At 49.5% G+C, this 27,031-nt stretch overlaps 1 protein-coding gene across 1 annotated transcript in view; it reads right to left on the bottom strand.

Annotated features, from left to right (window-relative positions):
- NEURL1B (neuralized E3 ubiquitin protein ligase 1B) overlaps positions 1-9,137 on the bottom strand; it is a 29,317-nt gene extending 20,180 nt beyond the window's left edge. The window contains exon 1 of the mRNA XM_062501982.1: positions 8,777-9,137. Coding sequence (XP_062357966.1) covers positions 8,777-9,137 — 361 coding nt within the window. The remainder of the gene's footprint in view (positions 1-8,776) is intronic.
- Positions 9,138-27,031: the final 17,894 nt, after the last annotated feature.

Here is a 27,031-nt window from a genome sequence, read left to right as displayed (position 1 = left end):
CTTCCTGCACAATTCCACGGATCTGAAAGGTCTTACATAAAGCACTTGTCAGATGTCTGAAGGCATGAGGCAGAGTTTAGGCTGGAGAAGATCTCTTAAGATGATTGAGTCCAACCTCTGATGAAGGCAGGGAGAAGTCTGGAACTTTTCCTGCATCCATCCGAGGCCCCCAGCCCAGCACAAGGATGGGCAAAGCACCCTGGAACCAGACAGAGCCTGCCCTGGGCCACTCTGACATCCTTTGGAGCAACACCCGGACTCAAGAGGTTGATTTTGGCGGCTGAACAGCATTTGGGGTGTGCATGGTGCTGTGTGTGTCTCCTCCCATCCCTCCCCAAATCCCTGGATAACACCAATCCAGGCTGCTCCAGGCTGGGCTGTTTCAAGCCATGCTGAGATCACTTGGTATAGACTTCTGAAATTCCTTGAAATTGAGCCTTGAGAAGCTTCTGAAATCCTCACTCTCTGCCTTGAGCTGCCAAATCACCCGGTAATTGCTGTTTAAATCTCACAAATCAGGTGCCAGGGTGGAGATGTGCACCCTGCACAGGACACCTCCCTTCCAGGAAACAGCCACCAAAATACATGGAATTCTGAAATACCTGCGAGGGGAAGATGTTCTTTATCTCTACAAGCAACGTAGAAAATTATTCCTGTTTTAATTCTTGGAAACTCTTTGGGTTCATGGGACAAAATAACCAAGAATTTTGCCAGTGTCCTGAGGAAAGGACCACCACAGAACAGCCCCTAAAGAGGTCACAAGGAGCTTTTTGCCAGGAGCCTACAGGGATTATCAAACCCTCCTTTAGCCCTGGTAGTCCAGTTCTACTCAATCCATCGGGTGCTGATGGATAGCAAATAAAAAGAACTTGTTCTTTAAGATCTCCAACTGAACTGTTCTCATTTATTGTATTCCACCAAGGCTTTGCATGGGTGTTAACCTGCCTGGCTGCATTTCTGGAGAGCACATGCTCAAAATTCCTGGTCCTGTCTTCTCCCCAAAATTCACTGCAGAATTTGAGCCACCCCCAGGACAGTACACCAGACAGATCTCAAGGAGAGTTTTGTGTTCCCAAAAAAAAAAAAACCCAGAAAAACCTCCATCCAACCGTGTCGAGTTTAAGACCCCAAGAAAAGCAATTTTCCCTCATTAGGAATTATGCTTTCAAGCTGAGGAGATAACTTTTGAACTGCACTCCATAAATTCCAGAAGACATCAAGCTGAGCAGCCGGTGTCCCGATGAGACCAAAGGAGATAAGAGGCTCAGGAAAGCTGCTGCCACAGAGCCAGTTATCTCTGAGCAGAGCAAGATAAACTTGAATGAAATTATTTCATTTGTGCTGCCAAATGGGATATTCTATCTTTTATCTTTGCCTTCTCCAGGCAGGGCCTGGAGGATTTAACGTTTGAGTTATGGAGGAGGGCAAAAATCAAAAATCTTTATTCCCTGGCATTTGGAAACCTGATGGAAAACTTCTGCTCGAGGAAATTCTTTCTTGACTGATGCTTTTCCCTGTGTTGCCACACAGACAACAAAAATCAGAGCTTTACTTTTATGAGTCTATTTATTTCTCCTACATAACCATTAGACATTATCCTATCAGGAGTGCAATCATGGGAAAATGGTTAAAAAATGACAATTTCTAAAGCAGAGAATTATCATTATCATGTAAAAATCCACAGTTAAACCAGCAAACTTCAAAAACGAAACCTGTTACGTGCAATTATCCAGCCAAGAACCCTACAAACACAACTCCATCTATCTTTGTCCCCTCAAAGCATCAGCAGCTCTTTAAAAAATCCTAAATGTGATTTCCCAGCTGCACTTGGAAAGCTTTGAAGTACAGTCGGTTGGTTTTGTCTTTATGGAATCTTCCCGTGCAATTGAAGCAAGAAATCATTTTTTGTCTTCTGATTTGGTTTCCTTGCAGCAGAAGGGTGCAGAAAGGAGAAAAAAAAAAAAAAAAAGACATGGTTTTCCTGGAAAAGGGGAAGGATTGGGGTCAGATCCTCTCAGCAGGAGATTTTTGAGCTGCTTCACTGCCAGAGGTCTGAAAGAACCCAGGGAGAAAAAGGCTCCTGGGTGGAAAGCAAGCCCTGCTTACACAAAGCAGGGGAGGAGATCTCCCTGGACACAGAGGGGAAAACAAATTAACAAGCAAGAAATCACTTTCTCCTCCCTCCCTCCCTCCTCCCCAAAGCCCCACTTTGACTGCTCAGACACCAGGAATTCATGTTCCAGCACTCAGTAATTGAGACAACAGGGCATCCAGGTCTGAAGGGAAAAGCTGGCACAGGTAAGCTGAAATAAAGCTTTCTCAGTGCCAGTGATTCATTCTTTTTATCATACACAGGGAGAACAAACACAGCCACCATCAAGACAGGGAACAGCACAGAGTCAACAGCATCTCCTTCCCACCAAAAAAAGTCCCAAAAAAGTCCTCCCACAGGCACAGATCTTACCTAAGGGAGCCTTGGGAAGGGCCTGGCCCTGCTGATACCTCTGGGGAAAAGGGGTGGGATGGGCAGGAATGTGGAGAAGCGGTAGAACCTCACTAAGGACACCAAAAAAACACCAAAAAAACCAGGGTCTGTCCCCTCCAGGACACAGCAGATCAGTGACATTCAGGGCAAGGGTGGAGAAGCAGCCTGAATGGGAGGACAGAACAAAGTATGGAAATCCTCCTCCAGCAAAACTTCCTCCAGCTGCTGCAGACAGAGAAACTTCCCCCAGATGTGACATGGAGCCACTTCCCCACAGCTCCCAGCTCCTTCCTCACTCCTCTGCCCCCTGGATAAGTCCGGAGAATTTGGGTGCCAGGGAGCCCCAAATGTGGCCCTGGAGCTCCTGAGGAAGGTGCAGGCTGTGAGTCAGCCCTGTGGTCTGGCTGCTGTGCAGGGCACAAGGTTCCAAACTGCTCCGGGCAGGGGAAGGGAGGCAAACAGGAGAGAAAACACGAGGAGAGAGGAGAGAGGAGAGATCACACATGTCTTGCCCGTAGGGAAATTCAGGTGGGATCTGTTTCAGGGAATCTCATCCAGCCTGCAGCACATGAAGCAGCCCCTGGGCTCTCCCTCGCTCTGCCCCCGCCTGGTTCTGCCAATTTTCCTCCCGAACCCACCACATCCATCACGGTGAAGTGCACGCTCCACCTCAGGAGAGCCTGCTCTTAATTTAGCTGCCAAGCCGCACAGATAGGCTCTGTAAACAGTGGGATGCTGAGGAGGAGGAAAATGTTTCCTTTCAAGGCAAACCCTGCGGCACGACACCGGCTGCCCCAAAGTGCAGCTCCACAACTCCGGGAACTCAGCAGGACAGAGGTGCTGATTTGCATTCCTAATTGGAATTGGGATTATGATGTGCAAGGAGCATCCTCAGTAGGGACAGGCAGAGAAACCCGGCATAAGCCTGGCTGTGACTCACCCTCCTCCTGTCAAATAAACACGAATGCCCGCACATTCAAACCCGGCTGCCTCCAAATAAAAGCCTTGAACATCTTTAAGCACTTCCATAGGTTGCCAAATGATAATGTGCTGGGAAGTAGAGATTTCCTCTGCCTGCAGGGAGGGCTCTCCGAGGGTTTTGCCTCCACAGACAGACTCTGTGGGATTTTCAGCACCTTCAGGAGGGTGACACACAGGTTCTCCTGGTCTGCAGCAGTTATCCAAAGAAATAAAAAGAAATAAAACGGGGGACAGTGCTGTTTGCCAGATCTCCGGGCAAAGCAATTCCCCTCCGGAGTATAAACAATTAAAAAAAAATTAAAATCAAATTTAAATTTTAAATTAAAAAAAAAATTAAAGTATTTGAAGAGGGCACCTGCCCAGCACTACCCGGTGGAGAGCAAAGGAAAGCTCTGGCTTTAATGACACACTTGGCACTGTGCTGAGTGCGTGTGGCAGCCCGTGGGCCACGGGGCATGACACAGCTCCGTTTAACACTGGCATCACTGGGAGGTGGTGCCTGCCTGGATTGGAGCACAGTTCCTCCAGCCTCGAGAGCCGAGGTGCCAAAGGCTGAATGAATGGTGCCAGCTGGCTGCAGCACAGTTTGGGGCATGTACAGTGCTTAAAGAGAGTCCTGGGTACACAATCAATCTGTTCCAGCTCTAAATCCCAGAGAAGGCTGAGCAGCCTCACAGGTTTCCTTTTGAAGAGTGGAAAAGCAGAAGGCTGCTAAGAAAGCAGTGAATTAATCTTCTTTTTTTTTTTTCCACTTCTATGACCTTCTTCCAGGAGACGCTTCATAATTAATTAACTCTTGTACCCCCATGTGAGCCAGGGTTTCCCACCTTCCTTCCATTCAAAGCAATCCTGTGATAAAGCCACTTGCTCTAAGGTCACACAGGGAGTCATTAAAATCAGTGACAGACTCTCAAAACCTCAACTGCCAGCCTAAAAGATGCAGAAAAACTTGCAAAATAGGGCTGGATTAACACCTGCAGTCAGTGTTGATCAGCGCTGAACCAAACCCAAACCAAAAACTGGTCTGAACAGGTACCTTTTTCACTCAAACCAGAACAACCTGAAGAGGTATTTTGTAGTTTTCTTGAAGTCAGACTGGAGCCAAATCAAACAATTTACTGAACTCCTGACAATAACAAGAACTCCTCCCACAGTGCATCACTAGCAGCTGAAGGAGGAGGGGCCAGAAAACAAATCTAAACAAAAGTGCTCCTTGAAGCGAGATTTTAACTCCTGGAAAAGGCACAGAGATCTTTTCCTGCTGCATGGACTTTGCTCCTCGTTCCTTACAGGAGAGCAGAATCAGTATTTTGAAAAGGAAGACACAGAAATGTTCTGGGTTTTTTGGTTTTTTTTACCCAAAGACTGTAAATTCCTGCTGCTCTGCCATAACCAGGACCCTCCAACCATCCCTGTTTTTCCTGGCAGATGGGAGCACTGGTTGGTGAAGATCTAAACTTGGGATTTCTGCCTTGTTGAGAGGGGGTTAATGATTAGAAGCCTTTTCATTAAGAATACAAAATTTCTTGCCACGAAGTCACTTCTGCCAGAACAAGCCCCATTCTCCCTCGTGTTTACCAGACACAAATGCCACTCATACTTGGTATTCCTCGCAGTTGTGAGGAAGGCTGTGGGAGAAGCACAGCAATCAGATCCCAGCCAGATTCTAAAAAGGGAATTTGGCTCCTTTGTTAAATACCAATGTCCCTATTTGGGTCAGGACCAACAACTGGATCCCAACTGGAAAGTTTTTGGGTGGTGAGTGCCTCCTGTGTCCCAGCAGCTGTCCATCCTCACCCTGTCACCACGGGGGCACTGCTGCTGTCCCAGCCTCCCAGACATCTACACCATTCCCATATCCATCCCTGAATCCCTGACATCTTCCTTTACATCATTCCCAAATCCATCCCTTCCTAAATCCTTCCCATCCCCAAATCCCAGAACACAGCTCCTCAGAAGGGTTTCCCTGGATCACAGGAACTTTCCCCTCTCCCAAGCCTGCCCTGCTGAGGTCCCAGAATCTTCCTGCTCCAACTGGTTATGAACCATTTTCTGAGCCTTGGAGAAGGAGCCCCATCCATGACACCAGGGTGGTTTCTGCTGTTTCCTGCCTCTCTCACCCCAGCTCGAGAGCAATTCCCTGCAGAATTTCAGTCTACATGCTTGATCTTCTCTAAGTACCTTCCCATTTGTTCTATAAATAAATAATAGTTTTACTTTGAGTGTGCTGTTCTCCCAGATAAGAGGAAAATATTATCAGTTGCAGAAAACCTGCTATTGGAGGGAAGGAAAGGGGAAAGGGAAGGGAAAGGGAAAAGGGAAAAGGGAAAAGGGAAAGGGAAAGGGAAAGGGAAAGGGAAAGGGAAAGGGAAAAAGGAAAAAGGAAAGGGAAAGGGAAAGGGAAAAGGGAAAGGGAAAAGGGAAAAGGGAAAAGGGAAAGGGAAAAGGGAAAGGGAAAAGGGAAAGGGAAAAGGGAAAGGGAAAGGGAAAGGGAAAGGGAAAGGGAAAGGGAAAGGGAAAGGGAAAAGGGAAAAGGGAAAAGGGAAAGGAAGCCAGGCACAGATCCAGCAGCCCTCAGCCCGCTCTGCTGGCCTGGCCAAGTGCTCCCCATCACCTGCAGGATCCAGGAAAACACCAAGAACCAACAACTCCCTCTTGCCTCACCCACCTGCCCGCAAATCGGACCACGGGAGGCGGGGACAGCAGGGAAACAGCGACATCCCAGCGTGAATTCCCAGCCTGTGCTGGAGATGCTGTCCCGGAGCATCCCGAAGGCACATCCGCGTGTGTCGAGTGTCATTTGGCTGTCACCCAGATAAAAGCGACTTCCAGCAGGACCTCAGGCCTGTGGTTAAGCGTATCCCTTCTAATTCTCCCTTCGAATGCCTCCTCAGAAGCTGCCTCTCGTTAGCCACAGCCTCATTACTCATTTCGGTGCCGCTCCGCTTGGAACCTCGCTGTTAATTTGACATAGCCTCGGCCCATTGTGTGCTAACCATCGGATACTTGGCAAACACGAGGTTTCCCAAGCTCCCGGCACAAATTCCTCCGGCACCGATAGCGTGTGCTCTTGTATCATCCCACGGAAACGTGGAGAGAAGCGGATGAGGCTGGGCGAGGATTTAAAGATGCAACAAGAACAGTTTGTTCAAGCACGTTTGGACAAAGTCAGGTTTAAAAATGAGTTGCCTTCAATAGGATTTCGAATCGAATTCTGCTGTTTGAGAAGAGCATTGCCATTTCTATGTAAAACCTGAATTTTTGCTTGTTTGGCTTTTCCAGGAGCCAGGTCCCTCCACATTCCCCCTACCTTTGATTTCACTGGAAAGGTTTTTTTACTACCTTAAGCTATTTATGGTGAGCAAAACAACCACAGTGATTCTGCAGTGAATCCATTTAACACAAGTAAGCAAATTTAAGTTTGAAGATGTTCTGTTCAGTTGCTTGGGTTTTATTAAGAAGTTTCTTCGGTCCATGGGACAGAGAGCAATTCCTGTTCGTTGTCAAAATGAAAGTGCCTTGCTCAGTGCAGAAAGAGGTGCATTTTGGACCAAGAAAAGGAAAGTCTTAATTCTGACTGAATCTCTTGGAGTAATTCTAAACAGCCCTCGCATTTATAAATAGGACTTCATCCAACCATTCAGTCTTCCGGAAAAACTTTCTAATTTTCAAAGGGACTGTTCCAGGAACAGCTCTAAACCTGCTTCCCTCTGCAATACTATTTGGCTAATGAAAGACAAACAATCCATCCGAAATTCAATTTCATATGAAAAATTGCTGAACGAGGTCCAACCCGACAGAAGTCATTTATAAACTTCCAAATTGCAAACATCCAAAAGCTCCTCTGCAGCCACAGGTTAACAGCTCCTTTGGACTGCCATTACTCTTGTAGAAAACGCACTGAATTTGGGGAGAGGACACATCTCCAGCATCATCCAGCCCTCAGCAAAGGCATTCAAGTGTCCTGCATAGCTTTGCCTTGCGCAATTTGACAAATGTTTGCGAATGGACCATCCCCAGCGGTGCAATCCTCCCGGACAGCCTCCACCTGGAGGGACACGGCTGAGATTTTCTAGGCCACCAGAACAAACCTTAGAGCTGGGAGGTCTCCATAAATCAATCCTTCATTTCCCCCTCACCACCCCCCCCCCCCCCCCCCCCCAAATCAAAACTTTTTCCTCTTTAACAAACTCCTTTTGAAAGCAGCGCGAGGAAGGCCTGAATCACGGAGCTGCGGTGCAGCTGATGTCATCCCTTTTTTTAAATTCACGTGTGGAAGGCTGAGCATGTGGAGGCTGCTCAGGAGAGACTGTTCTAGCACCAGGCAGAAGGGCTGGTACAACTCTCAGCCTTCTGGAACAGAGCTCTCAGCAAGATCCCACAGCCCAGCAGGTACAGATATTTTTTCTTCTGGAACTTCCAGACTGACCCAGGTAAACTCTGCTGACCCGAAGGTGTTTTTCCCTAGATTTTTGGGGTTTTATTTTTCCCCATAGGTTTTTTGCACGTGGCCCAGCTGAAAAGCCAACCCACAAAATAAATTTCCTCCAAGGTCATGCACTCCTCATGATGCCTTTATTTGCCAGTTGGTGAAGTATTGAAAAAAATGAAAACTTCGTCACTGTGAGAGGAGCTAATGTCCCATTTAAATGTAACAGAGAACGAGAGGAGATGCAACTAGAAATCTAATCACTGCTTCATAGCTAAACCACAAGCTCAGGAGCTTTCTTTTGTGCCCTGAAGGTCCCAGGCACCCTCTCTTTGCAAAGACAATATATAGCACATCCAAATGCAAATCTATTCCTCTCTTTATTTCTATATTCAGCTCCCTGGCTGATTACAGGCGGACGTGTATGTGTTCAATAGGTCCTCCTGCTTCTTTAAATAAGTTTAATAATACCCTTTTTATTTATGGGAGCCTGAAGTACAAAGGATGCAATGCAGGAGCTCTGCAAGAGCAGAAAAGAGAAGAAAAGCAAAGTAGCTGAAGATACAGCCTGGCAAGGGCTCAGTAATTCAACACTGTTGATTCTATAGAGACCGACTGCTTTTATTATGCACAGAGACTCCTAGGGGGGAGAAAACCCCACAGTTACGAACTTGCAAAGGAAAAGAATCTGTACATTTCTCGTGTAAATGCAGAATTGGCTAAAAAGGCAGTTTTAAAGCCAGGGCAGCCCCCCGAACATTTCAGACCTCACTCCAGTTTCCTCCCGGCGACTCGGAACAACCAAGGTCTCTCCCCATTAAAAAGTTGCATAAAAAAAAAAAAAAAAAAAAAAAAAAACATAACGAGAAGGGGAAACGAACCAGAGAGTCCCCCGCAAGGAGCCGGTGCGAGGGCTGGGAAGCGCCGCTCCAGCTGCGGGATCAGCCCCGCTTCACCCGCGCCCAGCATCCCCGACAACGAGCGCACGTACAGAATTCCTGACACGGCCGGCTTCTCCGGGGATTGCTGACACGCTCGGCTTCTCCCGGGGATTCCTGACACGCTCGGCTTCTCCCGGGATTGCTGACACGCTCGGTTTCTCCCGGGAAGCCTCGCACCGGGAGGGCGGCACAGCCGCCGCCGCTCGCCCGCAGCATCCCCGGGGCGGGACGCGCCCCCCCCCGCCCGCAGCCCCGCGGTCCCTCCGGTACCTGCCAGCGTCTTGTGCACCGTGTTGCCCATCGCTCGCTCGCTCGGCGGCGCGGCGGAGCCCGGGGCCGCCCGGAGCTCCGCAGATCCATGGACAGCGCCCGCCTCCCGCTGCCGCTCCGCGCCCGCCCCCGCCCCGCCCCGCCGAGCGCCCCGCCCGAGCCGAGCCGGGATGTGCTGCCCTGATCCCTGATCTCTGTCCCGGTGCCTCTCCGGGATGTGCTACCCTGATCCCTGATCCCTGTCCCGGTGCCTCTCCGGGATGTGCTGCCCTGATCCCTGATCCCTGTCCCGGTGCCTCTCCGGGATGCGCTGCCCTGATCCCTGATCCCTGTCCCGGTGCCTCTCCGGGATGTGCTGCCCTGATCCCTGATCCCTGTCCCGGTGCCTCTCCGGGATGCGCTGCCCTGATCCCTGATCCCTGTCCCGGTGCCTCTCCGGGATGTGCTGCCCTGATCCCTGATCCCTGTCCCGGTGCCTCTCCGGGATGTGCTACCCTGATCCCTGATCCCTGTCCCGGTCCCGGTGCCTCTCCGGGATGTGCTACCCTGATCCCTGTCCCGGTGCCTCTCCGGGATGTGGTGCTCTGCTCCTATCCCTATCCCTATCCCTATCCCTATCCCTATCCCTATCCCTATCCCTATCCCTATCCCTATCCCTATCCCTATCCCTATCCCCATCCCCATCCCCATCCCCATCCCTATCCCGGTGCCTCTCCGGGGGAGTGCATCTCCTGTTGGAGGAGCTGCCAGGCGGCAAACACGGGCCCTACTCTCCCCCGGAACCCCCAGAGATCCCCGACAGGCTCTCCCTCTTAGGGAAAAAATAAAAATAAAAATAAAAATCCTCTTTCTCCCGTAGCACAAGCACACCTGTCCATCAGCAACACCTTTCCGAAGGGCACCAGCTGCACTGGGAACACTGGGAGCCGATAAACCTGAGCTCTTTCCCTCTCCGTGCCATTTCCTTGCGGGTGACCTTGGATAAGCCACTTCGCATCTCGGTGACACGGATTCCCCACCTGGGAACTGAGGGAATTAGCAGGAGTGTCGTGTCGGCAGAGGAGTGATTAGCTGCAAGCACGGCGCTAGCACGGTGACAAAGGACAGCTCAGCATTGACAATATCGGCTCCACAATTTCCCTCCTTCGGATCTCAGACAGAAAAACAGGTTTAGAACCCCCACTGGAGAAGAGCAAGGCTCCCTCTCTCCTCCTGGCCACACTTCTGCTGCCCGAGGGCTGAGGATGCTGAGAAGTGAGGGTGCCGAGCCTTCCTCCCCTGAGACAGCTCCAGAGTTTAGAATTAGCTTCTAATTCTTTAGAATTGGGAGCCTCAGAGCTACAAAATGTTCTGCAACCAACACCTCGGGCTCACGACACGGTGCACAGTGTTTGGGGAAAAGCCACGGTGTTCCCTAGTAAGGGCCACATCTCTGGACTGTCACATATCCTGGGACACAAAAGAAAAAGTGGGAAGAGGGGGAGAGCCGAGGAATAGTAGCTCAATAGCCTGGCAGAGATCAGCCTCTGATCTATTACAGAGAAGCTAAAATAACAAGCCTTTAATCCCTAGGTCGTGTTGAACAGGTCAAGTGTGGCTCGGGAGATGAGGGAGGACAGAAAAACCTAATTCCCAGCATTTTTTTTTTTTTTGCTATCGTACGGATTTGTTAAAAATGGGATTATTGAATGAGACACCAGCAGCTGTTCTTAAAAGCGCCTGCACCCATCTGCTGTCTCCTTAGGTTAGCACACGTCTCCCACTCCCTTCGGTGCAGGAGCCCAGTTCTCCTCTTTGGGGACAAGGGGAGGGCAGCAGTGTCACCCTCTTGACACAGAGGGGAAAGTCCTTGTGTCACCAGACAGCGGGGAACGGGAGGCTTCGCTAATCGCGGCTGCTTTCCCTCAGCAGGGAGTGGCAGTTGTTATTTTAGGGTTTCAATTCGCCTTCAAAAGGCGGCGGCAGCAGCAGCCGGTTCTGCACAGCTCGTGTGTGCGCCATGTGCGAGCTGGTGTCACATCCCTGTCCCTGTCCCTGTCCCTGTCCCTGTCCCTGTCCCTGTCCCTGTCCCTCCTGCCACACCATCCCACAGACTGCCCGTCCCAAGGGTGTCCCAGCCCTTCCTCCTCCCCAAAACGAGGTAAAAACAGAAGACAATAAAATGGCAATGCACATCCTCGGGACAAGGAGGCTGCCTGCGGGAACACAATCAACGCTTCTGCTCTTGGCATTGGTAAAATTGAGAGTTTGTTAAAATAACCTTCTCACAGTAAAAAACAGAAATCCTGGGAAATGGTTCAGCAAGGAGGATTTTCACCCTCCCCAGAAAGAGAGAGTAAAAGAGCCAGGACCAGACACTGACCAGGGAGTGAGCGGCACTGCAAAGTCAGCCTGGAGAAAAGCACAAACTGGCCCAACCAAGGCTCCACAGATGAAAGCTCATTAGCATTTTAACATTCTTTCCGCTCCAGCAAGTTTTGATAACTCTTGATCAAAACACACTTCAGCATTTTTTTTTTTCCTGTGTGTCTGGCACACAGCTGCTCCTGTAAGAAATCCCCTTCTCTGACCAGGGGACAGCCTGACCTGCACACACGGCTGTCATTTGCTTTTCTATCTGAACTCCCATAAATATAAAATTGTAATCTCACCTAAGCTCCTTCCTAGCAATTTTTACCACTAGACCTCAAACCATTTTGCAGACAAGGTGAGTGACATTATCCTTATTTCATAAGCCACAGAGAACCCAGGAGATTTGTCCGAGGTCACAGGTTTGCCATAGGCAAACTCAGAAGCAGAGCTCTGGAGCAGCCACAAAATTGAGTTGAATCCATCTTGCAGGACTGGACACTTTTAGCTGCCCACATTTTAGTTGTTTCTCCCTCTGAATTTTTTATTGCTCCCCATAACAACTTCATCTTAGTGGGATCAGTGGAGTATGATCAGGATAATGTTATGCAAAGGAAAATATCTTTGGGAGACCGTCTGTATCCTGCTGATGTCAGACAGCTGCTTCCCAGCTCGCTGTAATCACTTCTAAATCTCACTGTGCAGGAGTGTGTACCCAGGCCTTCCAAAAAAAAAAAAAAAAAAGGAAAAGAGAGACAAATTTCCTTCTGAATCAAAAATTCCACTTGAGGTTAGTCGCAGACGGGGATCTGACACAAACCCTCCCGATCACCCACACAGGCCAAGCCTCTCACAGAGGAAATATTAGCAGACATATAGACACATTTGTGTAAATGTAATGTTCCCAGAGATGCAAAGAGCTTACAAGGAACAGCTAAATTTCCACTGATTGTTACCAGCTCGAGGAGTATCGAATGGGCTGCATTGTCTTTGCAAATCCCCCGGGGGCTCGAGTTTTGGGGGCTGAAAGTTGCTGTGAGCTGTAAGGTATCACTGGGAGCAGCTGCCATTCGTGTCTCTAACAGATGGCAGTAAATAATGACAGACTCCAGCAGCAGCGAGATAAAACCCTGAGAAATGCTGAGAAATCCCTCTGCCTGTGGGGCAGGGAGCCCTCCTGCCCTGGAGGGGAGTCTCCTCCCATCCCAGATCCCAGATCCCAGATCCCAGATCCCAGATCCCAGATCCCAGGTCAAGGTGGGATCACCTTCCCTGGCCAGCAGAGTCCCCGCTTCTGGCTGTCTCCCAGCAAACACCAGTTCTGCTTCTCCACTCTCAAACTGGTCTCATTCACAGCTCCACTGGAATCCTGGGGACCTGCCAGGGCTATGTGCCTTTCCCAGAGAGCAGAGTTCTGCTTGCAGAGCTGTGCCCAGCCCTGCTCCATTTCACTCCCATTCTCACTTCCATTTCACACCCTGCACCCTCAACTCTGGTTTGTTTTTGTTTTTTCCCTTTCTTTGTGACTAAATCTGAGGAGATGCTCAGAGCATCCATTTCTCTTCCAGCTCCATCTGTCTGGAGCTCTGAGGCTGCCCAAACCATCACACCTCACCTTGAAACCTCCCTTTCCCTCCCCTGCTTAGCAGGAACTCCCTGGGAATTCTCAGAGGCTGCAGATGGAAAATGCCCTGGAAAAAGATGTGAGGTGACTGTGATAGCTTAAAATCCCCTTCCAACTTGCAAACACCACCACGTCCAAGAGAATGCAGTTCCTCTGAATGCACATTAATGACGTTCAACACACTTTCTTCAACAGGTGCTTATCCAGTATGGAAGCAGCAGCATGGAAATAATTCCTTCCTCCTGACACGAGTTCATTTCCGTGCCTGTGCTGGGTGGTTTTATGAGATTCCCCCTAAAGCTCCCGCCAGCCCCTTGTGCTTTCCTTCCTCCTCCTTCTGGCTGAAGGGACTGTCCAGGAGAGAGCAGTTTTGCCTGATAAAAGCAAATGTAACTCGTCTCACAACTTCCCAGCCTCCGCATCTTGCCTATGGAAGGAGAGTACTAATAAGCCTCTCTCCTACTTGGAGACGAGTGGAAAAAACAGGAAAAAAAGGAAAAAAAACCAAAAGCTGTTCCCTGAATTCCCATCACACACATTTAAAGAGGTGTTTGTTTAGGAGGGATGCACGTACAGAGCATCCTCCAGCACCACACAGAGCCCTCCTGCCTCCCACGCCTCCCGACTGCTGAAAGCAATTCCTTCCCTCCCCTGCTCCCAGCACCAGCACAGGATGCTCAGGGTCTCCACAGGTCACGCTCACAAACTGGTTCTGACTTTTTTTTTCCCCTCTAAGAAATGAAGGGAAGCAGGAGCTTCCAGCACAACAGTAGGAAAATCTTGCAAAGAGCTTCTTGAACTGGCCTTGACTACGAAGCTGTTTCCTGATCCTTGCCCTCAGTGCCCGCTACAGATTTGGCTTATTTACCCAAAACTGGGAGATTAAACCACACTTTCTGGAATATAGGGCAGAGTGTTGCTGGGCCAGAGTTGACCCACAGGATGTGGTGCAGACAGGGAAGGGAAGCCTGCAGGATGGATGGATTTTGTGGTCAAAATTCCACAGGAGAAGCAAGCACAAGCCCTGACAGAGTTCTCTGTGTGCCAGCCGTGCCATCCTCTGAGGTGAGGGACGTGTGGGCATTCCTGGCAGAAAGGGATTTTGCCACGGATTCCTCAGCTGCAGGAATTAAAGCCCAGGCAGAGAGAGGAGGAGGAAATGGTGAAACCACAGCGCAGCAAAACACAGCTCAGAGTCACTCACGGCAGCCACGTCCCAAGTGGCTTTGGGAAGGATAATGACAGTCCCCAAACAGCAGCAGAGGCTGGCAGGAGGGGCAGGAGCTGGGGTGGCAGCGAGGATGATGGTGCAGGGAGGAGCGAGGAGAGCAGAGGCAGCAAGAGGGAGATTAGTGACAGCATCTTTTCCTAGGAAAAGTGTAACCAGGCTAATCCCACATTATTCATATTTGGATAAACCAAGGTGCTTTGCCTCCACCTTCCCATGGGTGTGGGGAGGAGAGGGGCTGCTGGCCATGATGGCCAAGGCAGGTCCATCCCTGCAGCCCAGAAGCTCCAGCCCTGCTGGGAGATGCTCCCTTGCCAGCCCCAGACGAGTGCCCTTTCCTCCTGTGGGGGTGGAGGGTGGGCTGGGCCCATGGAAGGAAGAATTTCCAATTTAGAAACAAACAGAGGCAGTTCCTATTATTGTTAGTGGAATGTCAGCATCCCCAGCACCACTGTCAACAAACAGGCTCACAAATGCTCCTTCAGCATCAGCCAAAATAACATCCATGAAAGCATCTATAACTCAGCATTCACTACACACACAACAAGCTCTCCTTTTTCTTTTTAAATCCAGTCTTGTCCACGTAATTTCAACATAAAGGAACGGGCTGTGGGCTGTGTTACCAAATGAGTCATCATTTTATGTGACAGTGTAATATGATTTAGAGAATTCTTGGCACACCAGTGTGGATTATGCATTATAATCTCTTAATTTGGACTCCTAGTGCTGCGTGCCAGCGCCTGGAAAGGGAGGGAAGGAGCGGGGGGGAATTGCAATCTGAGCTCTGCTCCTGCTTTGCTGTGTGACCTTCACAAATTTGGTACCCTCATCCTGCCCTCCTCCCTTCACCTACAGAGCAGGAACACGCCTGAGTCTTCTGCAAGGTCAGCTAATGCTCACCCAGGAGGTTTTAAGAACATTACGTAAAAGGAAATTATTATTTCAGTAAGGAAAGGAAAGTAGAAGGACTTTCCAGTGCAACAGGCTGATCTTGGGAAGGACTGGATCCAATGTCTGGGTGCTGGATATGAATCTCAAACTAACTGGGGATGAGGATTTTCAGATGGTGAATAGGAATTCCTAACAGGAAACCTGGAGATTTGCAAACTGGGACTGGAAAATGATCATAATTTCTGGAAAATATTGATAAAATAAATAAATAAAACCCTCGGGGAATGGGAAACTCTTCTCCCCTTCCCCTTCTCCCTGGCAGGGCTCTCAGTGTCCACGTGGTGATGAGCATCCACCACAGGGGAAGGGGAAGTGCGTGTGAATCAGGAGCTGGGGACACTTCACCACTTCAGGCTGGGCTAAAATTCCACAATCAGTTTACCCAGAGTGGAAAGGTTTGGGACCAGAGCGTGCTCTGGAGATCCAAACAAACAAACCCAGAGTGCAACATCTGCAAGGGCTACCCCTGACCCCCCCAAGATTTCCACTGCCTGTGCTTCTGGGAAATACAAACTGTGCCAAGGGTCGCTGGGCAGGCAGGAGAGCTGGTGCCCATTCCAAATCATCCCATCCCCAAATCCCTGACACCTTCCTTTGCGCCATTCCCAAATCCATCCCACCCCCCAATCCCTGACACCTTCCTTTGCACCATTCCCAAATCCATCCCACCCCCCAATCCCTGACACCTTCCTTTGCACCATTCCCAAATCCATCCCACCCCCCAATCCCTGACACCTTCCTTTGCACCATTCCCAAATCCATCCCATCCCTGAATCCCTGACACCTTCCTTTGCACCATTCCCAAATCCATCCCACCCCCCAGTCCCTGACACCTTCCTTTGCACCATTCCCAAATCCATCCCATCCCTAAATCCCTGACACCTTCCTTTGCACCATTCCCAAATCCATCCCATTCCCAAATCCATCCCATCCCCAGTCCCTGACATCTTCCTTTGCACCATTCCCACAGCCTGGAATTAGCAGGGAGCAGCATTTCCACAAGCAAGGAGTATGCATTTCATGAGACAAAATACCACATGACAAATTTTGGGAGACTGAGAAATACTCCCCAGAAGGAACAAGAAAATTCTGCTGAAAAAAAACCCCAAAAACTACATTTTCTGTCAGGAGGGTTTCTCCTGAGCTCTGTGAAAAGCAGCCAAGGCGAATCTGTCAGAACTGGGAGGCATCTGGGTGAGAAAAGACCTTTCCTTGGGCTGCCTAAAGCCCAGCTTTTCCCAGGAAAGCAGGACAGGTCTTAGTGCACAAAGCAGGCAGACAGAATTGTGTGACCTCTGGGAGCTCTTTGGGGGGCAGATGACAAGTGAGAAACACAAACAGAGGAGCTCGTCTGCCCCTGCCTGGAGCCCTCTCACCTGTTACTCATTTCCCCAGGCAGGGCAATGACTGAAAGGCCACTTTTAAATGCAGCACTTGATAATATTTTACATTTTAGCAGCTCATGGGAAAAACAAACCAAACCAAACCAAGACAAATCCTGCATTTACCGCCTCTGTCACCTTCTAAAAATGGGAACAACTTCTTAAGTCTCTACTTAGGAGTTATTCTCTTGAAATGAAGCACCAAGAGAGGGCACAGGGCTGCTGGATAGGCAGAAAACCATCAAGGAAAAAAACATCTTTGACTTCTTGCTTGACCTTCCTGAGCTTTTCATGCCCAATAGAGCAAAAAGGAGCTGACCCTTGCTGACTTGTAGTTAATTTATAAGCAAGAAGCTCTGTGCCCAGGGGATGCCCGTGCTCCTGAGCCAGCTACCCAGGCACAAAGCTATTGCCTTATGGGCAAAGCCATCAAAAAACCTGATGGGCAAAACCAAAAACAAAAAAACCAGTTTTCATGGGCCGGGGGCAGAACACAGCCCACCAAAGCTCTGCTCAGCTGGACCTGCCGTGCCAGGACCACACAGAGACTGCCCCCAGTGTGTCACCTCTGAGTAAAAATGCACATGGGGTGAGCCAGGGACACAGAACCACTGAGATGTTTGCCTGGGACACCCATGGGATTGATGGAGAGAACCCAAATGAACACAAGATGCTCAGGATGTCCCTCAGCCTTGGCTGGGGGTTCATGTTTGCTCCCACGAGCACTGTAGGGATTCCTGTGGAGTCTCACAGCTTTTCTCTGGGGGTTTTCCTAGAAGAGATTCCCTCCTGGCACAGCCTGAGCTGACAGAAAGCAGGTTTTGGCTGAGGGTTAGGGTTTGCCCCTGCTGTGGGCTCCAAGGCGTGCTCCAAGGAGGGGGACACAGAGCATCATTTCTGCTGGCACCCCCCTACTGCCACTGGCTGGGGAGCAGGAGAGCTCTCTGGGGTACACACGAGGCAGTTCCCCAGGTGCCCTGGCTCCTGAACCCTCGCCTCCCTGCTCAGCATCTCCCAGAGGGCCCCTGGTCCCAGCACAGGTCAGTGCAGGTCCTCTCTCAGCTCTGAGGTTGGTGCCAGCTCCCACCCCTCCTCCAGAACCCCCCAGTGGGGCAAAATTCACCCAAATCCCAGCCAAAATCAGCCCGAACAGCAGAGCATCCCTGAGCAGAAGGGCAGCAAGGGCTGGGGTGGACAGTGACAGCTCACAGCAGTGGTGCCACCAAACACCCTCAGAGTTCAAATCGCTGTCCACGCATCACTTGGGGGGAAAAAAAATGGGATAAAAGAGAACCCAAATGAGAGACACTCACCAGACTTCCCCGTAACTGAGAGCCCTTCAGAGCAGCAGGAGTGCTGTCACCCCTTTGTGAGCTGCAGCTCTCACATGGATGCCACCTCCTCTTTTCACAGATTGTCCTTCCAGAGCTGTGGCACCAAACCCTGACCCCACGTGTGGGACACTGCTGCCTTTATACCCAGCCCTGAGAACACGACACCAAGTGACAAAGAGCCCAATCTCAGCTGTCCTCTCCAGGCAGAACAAGACATGATTTATACATTTATATACACACATGCCCATCTATTCATCCTTTTAGCAAACAGTTCATGAAGTGTGCCTTAAGCCTTTCTGAATCAAGCAATTCTCTGCTTGGACAATCAATTCCTGACTGAGACTCTGCAGGGAAAGACATCATGTTGCAGGAATGCTGCAGAAGCTGTTGCATATACTGTTTCCTTTGTTGAGAATAGCATCTTTGCCTTGGATATATTTTTTTTTCCCTCCTTAGCCATTTAATTTCATGAAATGGGGCCCAGTTCCAGCAGGCAAGAAGATTTTGCTTCTCTTTTCCTGAAAGGCTGAGAAACCAGATTTAAAAAATGTGCTCAGTGGGCGTTTGGTGGGACGAATTCTCTCCCAGAGTTCGGCATTTTTGAGCTGGTGCAAGAGCTACATTACATATGGTGCCTGGTTTTTTCTTCTTCAGCAGGTAGCCTAGAGATTTGCTGGCTTTTCTGCCATGAAAAAAAAAAAAAATCAGAGTAGCTGCTTTAAGTAAAAAATAATTTTAAAAGTAAATCCTGAAAGAGGCTTCAGGTTAGATTTTTTTGACCCAAAGGCTGGGTTCAGGAATTTGTGGAAGTGCTTGAGTGTAATGAAAAGCAAATTATCCCTTGACACTACCCAAAGGGCAGGGTCTGTCAGGTTCTCTGCAGCCCAGCACCAAACTCCACAGTCATTTTCCCACTCCAGGGATCACCAAGAACCAGGGAAAAAATAAAAACCCTTTGGAGGAAGCATGGGTTCACACAGCTGAGTCTAAGGGGAACTTCTGTCATTGCTGTCCTGCAGGGCTGGCACAGGGGGAGGAACAGGGCAGTGCCCAGTGTAGCCAGGGATCCTAAACCAGTGTAACCAGTGACCTTAAACCAGTGTAACCAGTGACCTTAAACCAGTGTAACCAGGGATCCTAAACCAGTGTAACCAGTGACCTTAAACCAGTGTAACCAGGGATCCTAAACCAGTGTAACCAGTGACCTTAAACCAGTGTAACCAGTGACCTTAAACCAGTATAACCAGGGATCCTAAACCAGTGTAACCAGTGACCTTAAACCAGTGTAACCAGGGATCCTACAGCACTGTAACCAGGGATCCTAAAGCACTTTGACCAGGGATCCTAAAGCACTGTGACCAGGGATCCTAAAGCACTTTGACCAGGGATCCTAAAGTACTGTAACAAGGATCCTACAGCACTGTAACCAGGGATCCTAAACCAGTGTAACCAGTGACCTTAAACCAGTGTAACCAGGGATCCTACAGCACTGTAACCAGGATCCTACAGCACTGTAACCAGGGATCCTAAAGCACTTTGACCAGGGATCCTAAAGCATTGTAACAAGGATCCTATAGCACTGTAACCAGGGATCCTAAAACACTTTGACCAGGGATCCTACAGCACTGTAACAAGGATCCTACAGCACTGCAGTTCTGAGTGAGCACAGGGGCACTGCAGGAACAGGCAGGTGGGATCTGAGCAAGAACTCCACACAGGGAAGAGGCAGAAGGAACAAAGCAGAAAGTCCTGAGGAAAGGCACTCCTGTCCCTGTGCACCCTCATTAGCGAAATAAAACAATTACCAAGATGTGCTACATCTGCACAATTGTGTCCAAATTAAATGTACATCTGCATTCTATAACTATCAGTAATTCTCCTATCAAGCATCAGTAATTCTTCAATTCTACTGGGATTTCTTTTTTAGCTGCCAATTTTAGAGTCTTCCCAAGAGATGCTGGCTTGAACCTTATATCTCAGCTATCAAATAAAGACAGGATATTTTTATTAAAATAAAAAAACAAAAAACAAAGCACCCCCTTGAGACTCAACAGTTCAGACTGGAGATAACAACCCTTGAGTCATGCAACATGGTTTTAAAGAGACTCCAATAAATCATGGAATGCCTTGGGCTGGAAGGAACCTTAAAGATCATTTTTGTTCCAACCCTGCTGTCATGGGCAGGGAAATCTCTGCAGTCACAAAACCTTCCTACACCTGCATTGGCCATTTTTTAACTAATACATGGCTGAGGTCTGAATCTCAATGCTTTTCCTCTGTGACTTGTAGGGGAATACAGGATTTGTCTCCTCCTTTGAGAGGCACTGGGAGAGAGGCAGCTGAGAGCAGCACGTGGATTTGGGGATGTTTACAGAGCCACAGAAATCTGAGCGGTCTAATAGAGGGAGAACGCTGAATTCATTACAGCCCCAGGCTGGGTTTGGGCTCAAAGACCTCTCAGATGATGAGGATGTTACAAAACTTTAAAGCCTTTCTTCTGTGGTGCCAGAGAAGTGAATTTTTGGGATGACAGTCAATCTTTCTCTCTGAAAAGCCCCATCCCACCTCTTTCTACCCTGAAGGAAAAGCCCCATCCCTGCAGAGCACTCTCACTGAAGTGTTTTATTTAAGGAAAAGAGGAAGCAGCGTCTTTTATAGATCATGCAGTAAAAAGGAGGAGACGTCTCACAATTCTTGTGATACCTCTTGGTATTAAGGACAATTTGCAAGACATCATCTCCAGTGCCTGGCAAGGGCTGAGCCTGCTGCCTTCCCTCTGCTCTTGGCTTACACCAGCCCATCCATCACCTGCCTTTTTATCTGGCAATGAGGAGGAAATTTTGCATGAGAGCAGCCATGTGCACCACGGGGTGTAATTTCTAGCGTCCCACAGCAAACATTTTTCCTGGTGCCAGCAGGTGTTTCAATCCTTCATCTGGACTTTTATGAACAGTGCTGCTGCGTGTCTCCTTCCAGCTGCTCCCACCACGTGTGCCAGCTGAAAAAAAACCCCAAACTAACCCACCTAGGGCAGCTTTCTGGGTCACCTGCAGTGGTTTGGTGGCACTGCCATCACCCTGCAGCTCGGGTGCAGGAGGGAGAAGGCATGAGGGTGGTACCAAGCTCAGCTCCTCAGTCAAAAAGCCCTCGCAGCACAGCACAAAAAAAACCTCCCCGTGGCCAGGAAGAGGCTTTTACGTTGTGGGGAGTTGTGGAGGACGGTGGACACTCCACATTTTGGTGTAAGCTGTCCCCAGACAGCAGGAGAGTGTCCTTCTCTCTCCCTCTCTTCAAGCAAAGCTGCCCTCAGCAGGTGCCAGCACCCTCCAGGCTTGTCCTGCAGCTCAGCTCGGCGCAGCCACCAGAGCCCAGGCTGTGCCTTCTCAGGAGGGACCTTCCTGACACACAATTCCCACTGAGATCGGAGCTCCAGAAAATCCAAACAGCCCCAGAACACTCCAGGGAGGTGGTGGCTGGTGGGCTGCATTCCACCCTGGGAAACCAAGGCACAGAGTGGCACAGAGTTGTGCAGAGGTGGCACAGAGTGGCACAGAGTTGTGCAGAGGTGGCACAGAGTGTCATAGAGTGGCACAGAGTTGTGCAGAGGTGGCACAGAGTGTCATAGAGTGGCACAGAGTGGTGCAGACGTGGCACAGAGTGGCACAGAGTTGTGCAGAGGTGGCACAGAGTGGTGCAGATGTGGCACAGAGTGGCACAGAGTTGTGCAGAGGTGGCTGCAACCCACTGAAGGCACTGGGAAAATCTCCTGCTGCTCCAGAGGAAATGTGGGTTATGGCCATCAGCCTTCCCCAGGCAGGGCAGCCCCTGACACAGGTGAGCCCCTGGCACAGGTGAGCCCCTGGCACAGGTGAGCCCCTGGCACAGGTAATCAGGGTTTGCTGTTGCACCCCTAGAGCAGCTCCCAGGGTGTGAGAGGACCCCACGTTAGGGAAGAGCAGGTCTGAGTGACAGCAGCACCACTTCACATGGCACAAGTTCTGCACCACAGCTGGCCAAGTCCCCTCTTCACTCACCATCCTCACCCAGCCCGGGAGAAGATGTTTATTCCTAAAATCATCAGATTTTATTCCTTTATCAGCGGGGTTTGACCTGCACATCTCTGTATTTCTGGGCCACACACAGTCCTGTTCAGCTTGGAGCTGCAGCTCTCTCCTGGCCTGGTCCTGGAAAGGTCTCAGGGTTGGACTCTGTCTGGAAAGGGCTCTGGGCTCCTGGCAAACCTCACATCAGGAGGTGAAGCTCAAACTGCTGAGCTGTGTCAGTTCCAGAAGCCACGCTCCAAAAAGCAAAGGTCAGACCACACAGTGCATTCAGAACACTCCCATCACAGCAGCCTGGGGTGGATGGTGCTTCAGGGTCCGCAGCCTTTTAAAGACCCCAAATATTACAAATACAGAGTCCTGAGTCCTTCACTGAAACAAGCAGAATCCCTGATTTACAAGGAATGGAATAAGGGAAAAGAGGACATGGGTTTACTTTCCTTATTTTTTATTTTTTTTTTGCTGTGAAAGTTTCAGATCTGTCCAAGGAAAGTATCCCTCAGGGCTTATCAGAGCAACCACCACAAAGGAGAACAAAGGAAACACCAATCATTTCCAGTAAATCAGAAAAATGACAAGCTTTAACCTTCAGAAGAGAGCAGATTCCTGCAAAGGGTTTGGCTGCTCTGTCTCTGAGCTTCCTTTTCCCCAGCCCCAGTTTCCTAACACGAGATTCCTCAAACAATAGACTGGCATCAAAAGAAGAAAAGGGGGGAAAAATTGAAAAGAGTCCTCCTTTTACAAATGGGCTTAAAATGGAAGGACAGGACTTGTCCCTTGGGAGGAATTGGTCCCTCCTGGCAGAGCTGGGGGCTCAGGTCAAGCACTGCAGCCCTGGTGTGGTGTCCCAGGGCAGGAAGATGCTCTTGGCTCCATCTCCCTCCTTTTCTATGAGTAGGACAGTTATTAGGGGCTGGGAAGTGGCTGCTCAGAGCACCAGAGCAGGAGTGTGAGGTGCTCAGACCTCACAGAGCTGCTGCAGGGAACAGCAGCACAGCACAAAAACCACCAGGAGGGTCTGGGAGGGTAGCAACACCTTCCAAGGGCTCAAAGCAGAGCACAGCCTTCCTCAGACACAGCCCCAGGGCTTGGGACTGTTCCTGGTCTGGGAGCTGGGCACAACCTCACCCTGCTCCTCTCCAGCACCGATTCCCTCTGCAGCTCTGCCCAGATCAGCTGCACCAGCATCCTCAGATGTGACACAGACTTTGAGAGGTCTCCAGAGGCAAAACCAGCTAAAAGTGGATATTCTGGAAATGAGGGATTAGCCCTGACACCAGTGACCCCTTACAGAACATGCTGAGCAGCACATGCTGCTTTATCCAGAATTCTCTGGGAATTCTGCCCAAGCTGGGATGTACTGGTTAAAAAAACGGTGTCACCTAAATCAAAAGGAGAAAATAAACCACCCAAACACACCTGAGGCTGACGGAAAAGACAACAGGTATGGCTAAAGAACCCAGAGATTCCTTGGGAGCTGCAGATGTTAATTACAGCTAAATAACTGCTTGGGTTGCTGCAAATCTAAACTCGAGGGTGTCTTTTTTTTTTTTTTTTCATGAAGGAAGCTTTTTAAACCCCCACAAGGACTAATGAAATCCGTCCTGTTTTACCCAAATGTTTTTCCCTCACCTAGGAAGAACAGAGGTGTCTCAAACCTCCTTGGTGGGGAGTGAGGCACCACCAGAGAGCCACAGGATTATTTGGAAAAGCCCTCCATGACCAAGCTGTGCCTGATCCCCACCTTGCATCACAGTATAACTGGGTCAGAAGAAACCTCCAAGATCATCAGGTTCAACCCACACCCTAACACCTCAAGAAAACGTGCCACATCCAGTCTGTTTTTAAATCCATCCAGGGATGGTTCCCCCAGGGTGGATCCACCACCTCCCCAGGCAAAGCATTCCAATACTTCATTATTCTTTTTGTAGAAAACTTCTTCCTAATATCCAACCTGTATCTCTCCTGGTGATAGCACCGAGTGCCACACACACACTCTCTTGCCACGTTTGTGCCTCTGTTTTTCTCTTGCCCCAACTCAGACCCCGTTGTTTTATCCCTTTTAAACCCACCCTGGGCAGGAAAAGTTCATCACAGGTAAAGGTTTGTTCTGTGGAAAACTCCACAGCCAAGCACAGCTGAGGCAGGAGCTGTGAAAGGGCAAGAGCTGCTCCCAGGAATGTGCCCCGACCTGAACAACAACGGGGCGTGCAGAGGATTCTCCTCAGACCTGTGCTGGAGCCACAGCTGGAGCAGCAGGGACAGCACAGAGACTGCTGGCACCTTTTTGGGCAGTTCCGGGTCACTCAGAGCTCCCTGAGCTCAGACAGGGCACAGCTGCTCTGGGGGAACCTGCCTGGGGCTGGACATCCTCCCCTGGTCCCTTCCAGCCCCACTCTGTGGTTACAGCAAACTGCATCTCCTGGCATTTCCCCTGTTCCCACAAAGCCTCGTTCACAAAGGGAAGAGCTGGTTTGTGAAGTGCAAACAGCTGATAAAAGCTACAAGAAAGTCACAAATGCTGCTGCTGAGCTGAATTGGGACCAGGACATCAAAAGCTCCTCTTTGCTTCCCCAGAGAGGCCGTGGCCATGTCCCGACAGCAGCCAGGAGTGAACCTGGGAGAATGTGACTGCACTGATGTTCCCTTGAAAAAAATCATTCATTTCCCCTCCTCAGTAAGCCAGGCCATGGTAATTGAGATACTCTTGATGCCTGAAGTTTTGGCTTTTATATTTCCCAGACTCTGTGCTGCATTAGGATATAACTCTGAACTCCACACCAAGTGTTCCAAGTTCTGCTCACAGCTCAGTCACACAAAACAATCCTTTTCCAGCCCACAACCAAGGACACCGCTGCAGCTTCAGCCCCAGAAAGTGCAAAGAGCAGAGAATTGAGGAGAGAATCTGGGAGGGTGGGACTGCAGAGCCTGGAGCTGGGATGGGACAATGAACCCCAAGGTGGAAATGCACCAAAACTTATAAAAGTGTCAAAACTCCTGACTTGGGATCCATGCTGGGTGGGATGGTGGAGGCACAGCTGGGCTCTGGCACTGCCCAAGGTGAACCCTTTGAAGGGTTTTTAATAAACCCCTGCTTTATTCCTTTAACTCTGTCCAGCCCCTGTTCCAGGTCAGCCTCTCCAGCATCACCCTGAGCCCTGGTTTGGCCAGTTCTGTGTTTGAGAAGTGACTCAGAGCCCATTATCACCTCAGTGCATCCTGCCACTGCCAAACACCCCCAGGAGAAATCCTTCCCTCTGCTCTGGCACTGGCCCTTCCACCACACCTGGAGATGTTTTCAGGACAGGTTTTTTCTTTTTTGTTTTGTTTGGGGGTTTTTTGGTTTGTTTGTTTTTGTTTTGTTTTGTTTTGTTTTGTTTTGCTTTGGAGAGGAAAATATTATGGTTTTACAGCTGTGCTGCACTCATTGGAGACATGGGTGGGGGGTAGTGACCACTTCATCAGTGCCAGGTTTGGCCCAAAAGCTGTTCCCAGTGATAGAGAGGCTGCAGAGAGTTGCAGGTTGTCTGCAGGAGGGTAGGAAAAAACAGGAAAAGATCCTGGAATTCCCTGGGTGATTGACCCAAATGCAGCTCCCTTATCTCCGGAGCCTCCCAGATCCTCATCCCCCAAAAAGCTGCAGGAAGAGAATATGCAAAGGGGCAGAGCTCCCACCCTTTGCTTTGCAGATTTTCCCAAACTCAAACTGCTCATCCTCCAAACTCCATCATCCCAAAAATTTACCACACTCCCATTACCTGCTGCTCTGGATCCACAACCCTTCAGAGAGTCCCAATGGGATGAAATTAATCCCAGGAACCAAAGCTACTCATAAAACAACAGCAGGTGCCAAATCTGGCCCACACTGAACTCTTCACTCAGGTGGATTTTGTGCCTGGGGTCAGTGTGGAACTAAACTGCCTGGAGTGAAATAAAAGCTCAGGAACAGCCCAGGCTTACAGAGAATTTGCTAAAGCACTAAAGCAAAGAGCCTCCTGCTCCCTGCACACTTTGCCTTTTCTCAGTGGTTCTGCTGGAGTTGGTCGTGCTCCTTCACCCAGCCCTGCTCTCTGCTCCTCACTGAGACAGTGCTGCCAAAAAATTCGTGAGAACGAGGGGGATTCTTCTGTCCAAACACTCAACTGCAAGGAAAAAAATTCATTCCACAAAAATAACAAAGATTTTGGTGAAAAAGTCTTTAATGCTGTGTAAAGAAAAGGCTTTTCCTCAGTGTTTCACTGTTGAAAAATCACTTCTGCTTCGAAAATGGTCAACTTGTTGATGTTTGAGTTGACTCAGAGCAGAGTTAATTGTGTTAATGAGATCCATTCAACACCAAGCAGAATTTTCACCATGCTGGAAATCTGTGCAGCTTTGAAGTTTTGCACTGTGTGCTTGCCTGAAAAGTCACTGCTTCTTCACTGTGGGATCACTCCCTGCACAGTTCGGGGTGGGGTGAAATAAATAATAATTTTTAAAATTAAGCTATTTATTTTTCTCCAAACAGGACAAATTGCAGGTGATGGCCTGAAGTGGCAGCTCTTCCTCTGAGTGGGAAAAGTGTGGCCAGGCTGTGGCTGTTCCCCATCCCCAGGTGGCCAGTGACAAACACTGGAGCAGGACACAGCCTGCAGCTCCCCCAGCCCACCCAGCCTCCATTGGATCTGTCTCATTCTTCATCTTTAAAAGGGCTGGTGGCGAGAAAGAATCCCTATTAAGGAAATGCTAATGAGGGGGGAGAACCAAAAAGACTCTTAAAATTATAAACAAAACAAAACAAAAAAAAAAAAGATACCACACACAGCTGTCATTTTATACAGACAGAACTCTGGGCCGTGAGAGTTTCCAATCCCACCCTTAGAATTTCCTAGTTCTAGCCATATTATTCATGTGCTGATGTGATTTATCCTGGCCTGACGTTATTTTTCGAATATTTCCTTTTAAAGGCACTTTTGACCATAGGGCTGCAGTAAAACAGGGAGAGCAGACTCTGTGA

The sequence above is a fragment of the Cinclus cinclus genome, chromosome 14, assembly GCF_963662255.1.
Source record: "Cinclus cinclus chromosome 14, bCinCin1.1, whole genome shotgun sequence".
NCBI classification, from domain to species: domain Eukaryota; kingdom Metazoa; phylum Chordata; class Aves; order Passeriformes; family Cinclidae; genus Cinclus; species Cinclus cinclus.
Note: the sequence above shows the minus strand (reverse complement) of the source record. Positions and strands in the feature narration are given on the sequence as shown.